The sequence below is a fragment of the Sarcophilus harrisii genome, chromosome 3, assembly GCF_902635505.1.
Source record: "Sarcophilus harrisii chromosome 3, mSarHar1.11, whole genome shotgun sequence".
Lineage (NCBI taxonomy): Eukaryota > Metazoa > Chordata > Mammalia > Dasyuromorphia > Dasyuridae > Sarcophilus > Sarcophilus harrisii.
The window spans coordinates 250683604-250696336 of NC_045428.1; the positions used below are offsets into that span (position 1 = coordinate 250683604).

Here is a 12733-nt window from a genome sequence, read left to right on the forward strand (position 1 = left end):
CTTGCTTTAACATTTATAAAGCATTTTATATGTTATCTCATTGCTATCATGATCTAATGGATCAAACTAAAAAAACAAGAACCCTCCCAAAAAAATTAAGAAACATTCAGTGCACAACACAGGCAAATAATTTGGAAGAACAATAGATTGCCCTCTCCTTTTCCTGGTCCCCAGACTATCCATAATAACTAACTGCCCTCCTTTCTTCTTATATGTCTTACAACCACTTTTTCTCACTGAACAATTATTTACAGTGTAGTTTCTCTTACCCACATTGCTATAACAGAGTTGACAAAGAAACATCTGCATTATTACATAGGGTTGTCACCATTATCTATTAGAAATTTTCAATATTAGACCATTATCAAAGACCACTTTGAAAAGCAGTGCTATTAAATTAATTATATCTTTTTTCCTTCCTTTCTAACTCTACATACTTTCCCCTCTTCTTAGTCCTATTCTTTTTGTAGTTATGGAATTATACGTTTTTAGAATGTTAATCTGAAAGAGGTTTTAAGAGATCATTTAGTTCAACTCTTTCATTTAACATGAGGAAGCTTGAGCTTAAAGTGATTAAATGACTTGATTCAAATTTTCTACCTAATCAGTTAGTTTCAGTTTCCTTCTGAGGCAGCCTTCTACTAGTAGAAGGTAAACAAAACTGCAAGAGCTAATAGTTGTTATATTTGGTAGCTAAAAAACACAACACAGATAAAAATATATGCTTATTTTTTTGACAGCTGCTTTAATATATTACTAAGATAAGCACTTAATGCTTATTGTGGATTGAAAAGCATAATAAAATCATTGCCTTTTTTGAGAAATTTAACCTTTTACGGAATGCTTGATTATTAAGTACCATTAATTCTCTCATAGCCTGTGCCCATCCACTGACGATAAGAAGCTAAACCATTTTGTTGTCTATGTTGAGTGAAGTGCTCCGCCCTTTAAAAGTATATTACTTTTAAAAAAGTAATAATTATAATTAACTTAGAACTTTAGCAGACATCTATCACATTTGTCTAGTTACTTTCATCACTTCAATTTTTTATATTGAATATTATTTTTTTCAATTAAGCATTTATTTTCATTTTTCCCTTCCATCTGTTTCTCTTCCACAAATCTACCTCACCCCCTCCTACAAAAAAAGAACAACAAAGCTCTTGTAACAAATCAGCATAGTTAAACAAACCAAAATTCCAAATTAGTCATGTCCAGAATGTGTATTTCACTCTGCATGATTAGTACAGCAACTCTTTCAGGAGAATAGATATTATTATTTATTAGCAGTCCCTTGGAATCATGGGTGACTTTTGAATTGATCAGAGTTATTAACTTTTTTAAAAAGTTCTTCATTTTTGCAATGTTTTTGCATAAATTGTTCATTAGCTTCTGTTCACTTTCTATAAGTTCATAACTCTTTTTAGGTTTCTCTGAAACTGTCCATTCTGTCATTTTTACAATATAATAAAATTGTATTATATTTCACATACTATGTATTTTGTTTAGCCATTCCCCTAATAGTTCTCTCCCCACTCCCAGTTTCCAATTCTTGCCCACAAAAAGATCTATTTAAAAATGTTTGTACAGTGAATCCTTTCCTTTTCTTTCTTCAGTCTCTTTGGGAGTAGGTGTATATAGCCTTAGTATTGATGTTGCTGGGTCAAAGTATATACACTAAATAGTAATTTTTTGGCATAATTCCAAATTGTTTTCCAGTTAATATATTACAAATAAATGACTGAATTTTTTTTAAGAATCAGTACTGCTTCAGTACTGCTTCAATGAAGTACTGCTTTTTATAAATAAAATTTTAAAATAACCGTTGTATGCTATATATAAGAGAATTAATCTCATTAAAGTATAAAAGGAATCATAACCTTCAAAATGTTACTATCACAAAGTAATGAAATTCTAGGTAAATAGATTATGACTTTTTGTTTGTTTTTTAATAGAAGCATAATGTTCATTTAAATTCAAGAAACTCTTTAAGTATTTACTTTGTGAAAGATATTTATGATACTTTGAAATTTATAAAGAATTTTCCATAGAATACCCTTCTATGAGAAATCTAAGGCTGAGAAATTAAAGGACTTGTTTAATGTCATACAGCCATTAGTAAGTCATAGATAGCCACTTGATCAAACTCAGGGCCAATGACTCCAAATCTGATGTAGCTTCTCAGAATATTTACTATGACAACTTTGAAGATGCGTATATTTAGTGTCAGAGTTTAATTTACCACTGTAATCCTAACATTTTATTCCTGCTGTGCACTTCCCAGCATCTTTTGATTTTCCTTATCTTAGACACCCAATCTATAGATCTTTCATAATGAATGTGAAAGTAAAAAGCTTGACATGAAGGCATGCTATTAAAATACTAAGACGTCTTTTGTTTATATGAATTTTAGGAAACAGGTAGCTATTGATATACTTTTCTAAATAAAAATAAAATTACTTGAAAGTAATTTCTATTAGCTATTCATTGTATTTTAGCTATTTATTGTATTTAGCTTTTAACTTAAGCAGAGCATGATGAGTGAAAATAAAGATTATAGTAACTTTGTGAAAAGAATTTTGAGGAGTGAGCAGAACTATGACTAATATGTGGTATTTTCAAAGGTAAAATTTAGCTCCTAGGAACTATGTAACATTAGATCTCATAGAATGTGTTGGATTACAAAGTATTGAGCCCTTTATGTTCACACATCTGTCAGGCAGCATAGAAAGGATTCCTTTATTAGTAGATTAGACTAGGTGACTCTCTAAGTGTACTTGAAATGGTAAGCATCTATGATTCTATGAAAACACTTTAATTAACTTCACACTAGCATACTAATGAGACATAAAACTTGGATTAAAATAAAAGTATCTTGATGTTTGTCTTTTTCTTTCTGTCTCACTAATTATATTATGACCATTTCTATATCTGGAAAGACAACAAAGCAAATAGCGTAAAATATAACTGTGAATGACTATTAGTACGATCTTCTTGGTGATTGCTTTGTTCTTTCAGACTCATGGATCATGTGAATTTTTTCTAGTCCACATAGTGAAACAGTGTGTCAGTGATCTATAGTGAAACAATAGGAATCTATTCATTGATCCTTTGCTATGAAAGTGAGATTAAGAGTCACCAGAGGAAAGGTTTACTTTTCTCCTTAGAATGCCAAAAGGAAATCATTTAAAAGAAGTCCTTATTTTTGTCACTGGCTTGATCTAGGAAATTTGACAATCTTCTAGAATAGTTTGCTATTCTGAAGGTGGCTTTTGAGAAGTTATCTTTGAAAATCTGAGGAGAGGCATGTTGTGCCTCTGAAATGCAGCCAAGCATAGATTGGCATGTTATCTGCCTTCCTTGCTGGTCAAGTCAGCACTGGGAAGCATTTTCTTTGTAATTAATCTGTGTCTCTTGGCTTATGATAAGTCAATTTCTTCATAGTAAAGGTAACTTACTGATTTTGAATGGAGTTTATAAACTATTTTTCTATACTTTTTTTTCTTAGAAGGATATTTTTTATCTTATTTATTCTTTTGTGACCCATCGGATCACAACCTAAATTTGATAGCCTATTAAATCACATACAAAGTGTAGAGGCACACTCTAAAGATTAAATTCTGTCTTGTAGACAGTGATTCTTAACTTTTGTTCTCAGTATTCCTTTATACTTTTAAATATTATTGAGGATCTGTCCAAAGATTTTTTTAAATATGGTTTATATTTATAGATGTTTACCATTTTAGAAATAAAAACTAATTTTGAATTTGTAGGCCCTCTGAAAGGGTTTCAGAGACCCCTTGGATTCTCTGGACCAACTTTGAGAACCAGTGGTGTAGGCTACACAGGTACCTTGATATTTCCTCCTAGAGTCACTGAAATTCCCCAACTTTTAAGAGTGAAGTTTACTTCATTTTTGTTTACCTGTTTCCTAAATACCTGAATACATTTATTTCTATTGGGGTAGTAGCCCTGAGACAACAATGTGCTGCCATTATTTCAGTAGTAAACTTCTCCTTTTAGAAATTCTGTTTCTGTACTATATAGTATGAAAATGGAATTTACCCAAAAGGTAGTTGTAATTCATAATGTTGTAATATATGATATTTGGATTATTATATTGACAAACATTTCTAGTTCTTTGACTATTACATCAGTACATTGCAATCCATTTCCAAGTATTACATTGATGTTTTTTCTTACCACATAACTAAAACTATCTTTCTATTAGATATCTAGATTTCTAGATTCTGGAAGCATCATTTAAAATGTAATAATAGTGAATCTATTTTCATATATAATGTCTTACAGTAATTGAAAATGAATTGAGATTCCTAATAGTACAATGAAAATGAATCATACCTGTTAAGAATTAAACTAGTTTTGAAACCCATCTATGACACAAAAGTTGCTATTTTATATAAATTATTTAAAGTCTCTGAGCCTCATTTCGTTATCTACATCGTGAGGTTATTATTTTTAATATCTTCTCTACAGGATTGTTGTAGGGAAAATGTTTTGAATATTTAAAAATACTATACAAATATGGGTAGTTGTTAATATGAAAAAGAAACAGCCAGCTAATTGCAGTGTAAATTCATTGAGTTTTAATCAACTATTTATATCTATGATGTTTTTGTTTTTTTAACTGAAATTCAATGCTTCATACTTTGTCAAAATATGCCACTTAGAATTTCTTACTTTTAATATTAGGAGTGTATAAAGGTGAAGCCTATAAATCATTAGCATAAGTATTACCAGCCTTTTCCAGTGAAGCCTAAACTATTATATTATAATTAAATGCACATTGGCAGCTTCTTCATTTGAGAAAGCTAGGATGATCAAAGGGAAGAAATTGAACCTAGAAAAATTGTTAAATAATAACTAGTAAGTGTGTGAACATAGCTAAAATTAAGAGCCAACTACTTTTGATTAGTGCTTCAAAATGTTGACCTTACTTTAATGGGAGATAGCATTAGACCATTTGGGGAAAGAGAAGAAGAAATGCATATGATTTCCACACAGCTTCCTTTGAATGCCATTCTTGTAACCTGACACTAGAGCATATAAATATATATTATTATCTCATAGTAATCTCTATGGGACAGCTAGTTTGGATTATTTAACAGGAAGTTAATGATGTGTCACTAGAGCTCAAAAAGGGGATTGGGGCTCAATATCTATATCTGTTGACGAATCTGCATAGGGATGATAGACAACCTTTGATAACATCACAGGTGATATAATATTAATCACGAACCAGCAAAGGATACTGAAAAAGATTAGTTATACAAATACTGTAGGAGGAGAACCAAGATAGAGTAGTGTCAACAAAAATCCAGAAAGGAGAGAGTGACTGTCTAGGGGGTGGAAAAACCCACCAGTATCAAATGCATCAGAAAGATCAAAAAAGATTGAAATTTAAAAAAAAAAAAAAAAAAGATCAAAAGATTTGGCAATTAAGAGGTTTGGAGAGTATATTTAGTTTACTTATTGACAACTCACTTCTAAATCTTCTCAAGGTACCCTATTTCAGAAAGCCTTTGTCCTTGTCTCAAGGCCTCCTTCTGTGTTCCCAGGGCATTTCTGCATTAAATCTCTTCCTCTCTTCCCTTTTCTTGAGTTATAGTAAATGTTTGTAGGTCACCCTTAATATCAGTGCCTTCCCTCTGAAATTATCTTCAGTTTTTCTTGTATATATCTTATTTATACATTTTTGTTTACAGAATCTCTCCTTCATTAGACTGTGAGCTCCTTAAGAGCAGGGATTGTTTTTTACCTTTGTATATCCAGCTCTTTTACAGTTCCTCGTACACAGTGAACACTTAATAAATGACTATTGACTTGATCCAAGTCAGCTTAGTTGCATGAGTTTCTCCAGCTCTATTCAGTAGTACACGAATAGGAGTAAGGAACATGGATGTTGTGAATGATCCAGACCTAGGTTATAGCAAATGATATTCATGGAAATTTGTCTTTTTGATCATCCCTTCTCCATTACTTCCATTGTGGTCAGTATACCACTTGAGGACACATTCATGAAACTTTGCTTATAGATGTGGCTATGCTTTTTTGCTTCAAATAGTTTTTTTTCCCTATAACCCTCTAATAAATATAAATAACCTATAATATATCTATATCTTATTCTATATTAAGCTGTATATATTCCATTAACCCATAAAAATGCATCATTTGAGAGTTACGTTGAAGAAAAAAAGCAATTTAATTTAATTATGTATTTTGAAATTTGGTACAATTCCATATTTCATAGCAGTTGAGGAGAATGTAAAGAAGGCAAAAAGAAAAAGGACAAAGAACAGTTTCTCTCTTTGAGATAGGAAGACAGACAAAGATGCAGCAAGGATACACATGTATAGAGGTAGACAGAAGTAGGTATTAGATAAAGTAGGAAAGAGGAGTTAGGCTCAGAGACTAAACTTCTAATAAATTCTCTTGTCATATTTTACTATTAAATTGGACCACAAACTAGAATCTCTGTTTTCTGAACAAAAAAGTTAAGAATGCCTAATACAGAATTTTCTTTTTGTGAAATTCCATTAAGACTACACTTCCTTAAACAGTTATTAAACATTTCTTGGGTTCTGAGCTTGTACTAGGCAATTAAGAGATGTATAGTTTAGGTATAACATCTTTGGGGATTTTATGATTTATTAAGACAATATACAAACCTAGTTAACGTGATTGTGTGTTTTATTGACATTCATTAGAGTACTAAAAAAAACATGGTATTTGAGGTCCAGGGAAGTGGCTATACTTATAGGAAAAGTTTCACAAATGTGCATATACTTTTCTAATGGTATAATGGTCACAGCAGGGACAGAGTGAAAGAGATCACCAAAAAGAGTCAAATTGTCATGAAATAACATGTTTATCTTCTAGCTTTTTGGGGTGTCATAGCTATGTTGCTTTTGTAACTGTAGGCAAAATTAGGACCTGGACAACTTGATATTTGTCCTACAGGCTGATTGCTAATCATTCTGAGGTCAGTGAACTGGAAATTTTTTGTGTTGTTCAAATTGTGTGCAACAGCAGTAAATATGTCTATTTAATAGTCTATTTTTATTGTAATTTAAATTAATTGAATATTAGAAAGTTTTCTAACTTCCTTATATGCTTTAACATTGCAGAAAGTATTCTAAAATTGTTTTATTTCATTTTTATTATTAAAACTAGATTTCTACCACTTTTTTTTTTAGTTTAGTGAAATAAATGTGTCTTTAGAGAAGTAATATGAAGGTGTGAGTTATTAATTGTAGACATTACGTCTATTTTAAAGTTAGGTTTTTTATGTTCTTTATACAGTCTTAGATTTATTTTGTTTTTACAGTCATTACATGAGACAGATACTGGAAGCACTACGCTACTGTCATGATAATAACATAATTCACAGGGATGTGAAGGTAAGTCATTTATCTCTATCACTGTAAAACTTAGACATAGTTTCTTTTTTCAGTTTTGAGGACTTAGATTTTGTAAAGAGAAATGATTGTAAAGAGAAGTGAATAAGTACTGCCAACATAAGGAAAATTTTGTATCTTATAATAAACATTTAAACATTCTTAACTAAAAATGAAAATGTATGACTATAGCACTACTTAGACCATTCTGTTTCTCAGTGTGAACATTTTTTTAAATAGGTTTTTAGCCTTTTTTTAAGGTTTACAAAAATGTACACATCACTGGAAATCCATTATTACTTTTTAAAATGAGAATGGTGCCATCAGATATCAAGAACAATGCTCTAAAATAATTAGAAAAAAATCATTTTAGGTAGTTAAAATTTATATTAAAGTTACCCAGGTTTGCTATCATTATTTGAAATATTCACTATATTAGGTCTATTTACATTACATTTACTGATTGCATTTAAAGGCATTCAAAAACACAGATACAATTATACATTCTATAAATAAGGTTATGACTATACCAACATTTTGTCTCCACATGGGAATCCTCTGCATGATCACTTTACTGGGAATGTTAGGTTCAGTATGTTGAGAAGAGCAATAGGTTATAAGAGGAAGCAAAGAATTAACTAGGTCCCTTCCATTCTTCTGTTCACCTTCCTGAGTTATTTAGCAGGTTGCAATTTTCATTGTTCTTTCTCTTACATTTCTAGCCAACATCTATTCCTAGAAAAAATTCTGTCATTGTCTTCAATGTTTATGATATTCAAGACTCTTCAATTCATGCTAATCATTATAAGATGGATTTTCTTTAAAATGTGATTTCTTTTAAGGAACACTAAAAAGAATTATAGCAGTGCTCAGTAGGATCCACTAAAATGATATATCGTTATATTGGTCAACGAAATAATAATAAAAAAAGGAATAATAATAAACTGTATATCACGTACATTGCTGTACATAAATTAAAACATCCACTTAATTAAATTTTTAAGAAAATGGGATCTTATTATTGAAATTATTGAAAATATAATAAGTGTATGATACTATGATAGTAGAGTGCCCCATAGTTAGCTAAAAGGAGAATGAACTGTAGTATACGGTAGAAGAAGAAAAATAGTAAAAACTAATAGTATACCTTCTGTTGCTCAGTTATATTAATCTAAGAAATAGTATACCTACAGAGGAAAAAAAAATTTTCCCTCTAACTCTTATACCCCAAATATTATTTTTCAATAACTTGAAAAATAAATTTTCACTTTTAAACTCTAATATATACAACTTATTTAAGTTATTAATTCACAATATTTTCAACAGTGGATATAGTTGGTAATTGCTACATGCGATAAATAATAACTAATAACATGTTTACCTCAGTATTTCTCATTCTATGAATATTTAATGGTTTATGCTAAGAAAAGAAAGCTGGCATGGATAACCCAAAACATTTTAAAATTTATTTGAATGTTTTTTAATGTTAATGATATTTTTTGTCTACCCCATTAAAATGTAAGCTTCTTGAGGGTAGAGAATGCTTCATTTTTTATACTTAAAATTCCAAGTACCTAGCATAGTGCTTGGCATATAATATGTATTTAGTAATGTTTTTTAATTATTGATTTTTCTTTTTACCTAAGTTAATATTAGTTTTAATTACTTTGCCACAGGGAAACCAATTTGGGAGAAAGAGCCTATAAAGATGGAAAGAAAACCAGTCTGAAGCTTAGAAATTGATCGTATATAATTCACAATGACAACCCTTTAGTTGTTAGTCAAAGAGACAGCATAGTGTAGTGAATAGTGTGTTGGACTTGGAATTGGGATCTGAGACAAGAAGATTACTACCAGACAGGATCTGTAAAAATTAGATGCCATGGTGATAAACTAGGGTCAAGCCAACCAAAGAATATATATTAAATTTTGTCATACTTAAGAACCTCAGGAAAACATATGAATTTAATGGGGAGAAGAGATAAAACCAGAAGAAGAGTGCAACATTACAACAAATAGAAATAGAGCCTCAGAAGAAAGACCTTAACGGTATTAGTATAGCAGGAAGATATGAAGCAGGAGCTTTTTTTTTTTTTTTAACTTTTTAAAAAAAGTAAAAAGAGGATAAATAGCATAGAAAAGATTCGAAAACATGACCCAAGTTGTGAGCTACTTGGAAATAAAAATAGAATGGAACAAATAGAATGAAAAAATAGAATGGAACTTTGTGATTCCATGAGACAAAAAATATTAAGGGCAAATGATGGAAAATTTAAAAGAACATAAAAGGTATCTTCCAAAAACAATTGACCTAAAAATGGATCATGGAAAAGTAATTTAAGAATTACAATCCTCCCAGAAAATCACAATCAGATAAAAAAAATCTGAATGCCATATTTCAAGAAATTGCAAAATACAGCAATAACTCTTTTCAGATTTCTTAGATCTGTTAGACAGTGAAAATAAAAATGTATCAATCATTTCCTTGAGCATCTCCTACAGCATACAGCTCTAGAAAACACCTAGGAATATCACATCTAAAGTTATAGCTTCCAAGTCAAGGGGTGGAGAGAGGAAACTAAACTGCTAGAAAGAGTTCAGGTTGCAAGGAACTAATATGAAATTGCATTGTAAATCTTTTTCAGGAAAGGAAATATTGGAATACAGTGCCATATTCCACAAGTCAAAAGTTAAAACCAAGAATAACTCCTTTCCTGCAAAACTGAATATAGTTCTACAAGAGAAAAATGGATTTTTAATAGACTAAATAGTCTATTAAAATAGACTTAAAGCTTCACTTTTACGCACTCCTGATGAAAAGATAGAAATGGAGTGAATCTTTGAAACTTAAACATAGGAAACAAAAGTCTATATTTGAACAATCAAAAGGTGCCAGATGAAGTGCTTACATTCTCATGGGAACAAAAATTACAATTGTCTCTTCAGAGTCATAGAGGAAATTAAGAAAGATAAACACAGGGCTTTAGTGTGTTTTTATTCTCTCTTTTGGTGGGGGAGGAGAGGGAAGATAAGGAAGAGAAATTTGATATCCTGGGGGGGGGGGGGGGGGGGGAATTTGTTTAGTGGATAAATTCTGAATTCGGTGCTAAAATGACTTTGGTTTGAATCCTTATACAGTCACTGAACATGACATTCTGCAAGTTACCTAACCTCTCCAAGGTTTCAGTTTCATCTATAGAATTCATGATTTGGTTTTTTTAATCCATAAGATTCTTTTCACTTTAAATCTGTGGCTCTACAAACTTATTTCTCTTAATTAAGGTTTCAGAAGAAGAGCATAAAAACGTGCAACAGAGGATGGAAGGATTAGGCATTCCATGAAACTCATTCTTTTCTGAGCTAAATTTAAAAAAAATTTCACACAGAGAATTATATATTAATGTAATATTAAGTAATACATTAAATTCAACAGGAGAATAGGAAGACACAAGAGGAAGAAGTTTAATAGAGAAGATGTCAAGAGAAAAGTCATAAGCACAAAAACTGATCCATGGAGAAAAGAAAGTGTTAAAACCAGTCAGTGATTGAATTTTGGACTGAGGAAAGAGCAGAGAGAGTTGGGGAAACCAACCTACTTCAGTAATAAACTATTAGGATAATTCCCATTTCTTTATCTGTCTTTTAAAGAAAGAAAAAGGGGACAAAGAAAAAAAACTTTTAAGCAGATATAATGAAAGCAAAATAGAATTAACAGGCAACTCTGAAAGTGAATGGTGTGAGAACACATCTAAAAAATGGAAGAGAAGCACCAAAATGGAACCGAAAGTAGAATCTAACAATATATTATTTCAATGAATCAACCTGAAATTAATTCAAAGTTTAAGATTTAAATTTTTTAAGAGGTTAGAACAGATTTGATTATGCAACAAATGAATTAAAAAGCAGAGATAGCAATCATGGTCTGAAACGAGGGGGAAAAAATGGTTTAAGGAAACTAGATTATATTTAATGACACCGTAGATAATAAATAACATAAATAAACTATTTATGCACTGGATAGCACCTAAGTATTTGAAGAAAAAACTAGTTGACTTGCAGGAAGCTATAGATAACATAACTTTGAGAGTCCTTACTTTGTTCTTTTTAGACAAATCTTGCAAAAAAATAAAAATAAAGAAGGAAGAAATTAAAAATCTCAATAGAATTAAAATTTTTTTTAGTTAGATATGATTAATCTAACCATTATTGAATGAGAATTAAATGTAGTATGCCTGCTGAAGTTGGGAAGGGGATCCCAAAAGTTTGGGGTCACAGACTGATGTCATGAGGTGTCTCAAAAGAATTTGCAGGCTTGAACCCATATCCAAGTCAAGAAGCAAAGTTTATTTAATTGTAACACTATTACAAGCAGACTGAATTGTAAGAGAATTCAGCAGAGAAACAGAAGCAAGGAAACATATTTATCCAGCTTTCTATCATTGACATATTAATTCTGTGGCCCAAAGTTAGAGCTAGGGAATAGTCTCCAGAGTTTGGTCTTTGGGACAATCCTGAGGCCAGAAGCTATCTGACATTCAGCAGTGGATTGAGGAGTATCAAATAGATTGCCAGAACAATAGCATTCCTAGATTGGGGGGTGGGGGGTAAGCAAATCTAGAATCAGATAGATTGCCAGAACAGAAGCCCCCCTCCCCAAAGTCAGGGGACTCCAAAACTACTTCTACATTTCCCTAGAAGCAATATCATGTCATTTTTCCCTCTCAAGCAGTTTGTACCCCAAATTCATTTGGGACAAAGGGAAAGAGGTCTCATCTTCTGGATCTGCTTCAGGTTGACGAGGGACATAGAGGTGCCACTACTTAGAGGGGTCTGGAAAGGGGAGGCAAGATGGCGGCAGCAGCATTCAGAGTTTCAGAATCAGTTAGCCAGTGGTATCCAGGATGAACAAGTAGTTGGAAGTTCATAGTTGGAGTCTGGAGAAAACAAATCTCACAAGTAGGGTAAAAATGTACGGGCCAAATATGAGCAAAAAGAATAATTAAAAGTGGAGTTAGTAGGGATAGTAGCCAGGAGCCTCACCCAGAGCAAGGCTGGGGGCGGGAAGATGAAGCTATCATGAATACCTCTCTTCCAGACAGCTTTTCCTAGGATAAATACCAAAGAATGTTTTCCCCCAAATCCCCGCTTTTGTCTCCTTAAAGGGGTGGGGGCAATATCTGAAGCAGTGGCAGTGTACACAGAGAAAGGAGCACTCAGATGACTTGGGGCACAAGCTCCATAACTGATCTCTCAGAAACTTTGAAGTAGAATGGAAAACCCATTTTACAAAGAAAAGTATATCCCTTAAATGTACA

At 31.7% G+C, this 12733-nt stretch overlaps 1 protein-coding gene across 13 annotated transcripts in view; it reads left to right on the forward strand.

Moving 5' to 3' along the window:
- Nucleotides 1-12733, forward strand: part of CASK (calcium/calmodulin dependent serine protein kinase) — a 392591-nt gene that overhangs the window by 168173 nt on the left and 211685 nt on the right. For all 13 annotated transcript variants that reach the window (XM_031959389.1, XM_031959388.1, XM_031959394.1 and 10 more), the window contains exon 5: nt 7349-7421. In XM_031959389.1, the coding sequence (XP_031815249.1) occupies nt 7349-7421 (73 nt within the window). The remainder of the gene's footprint in view (nt 1-7348; nt 7422-12733) is intronic.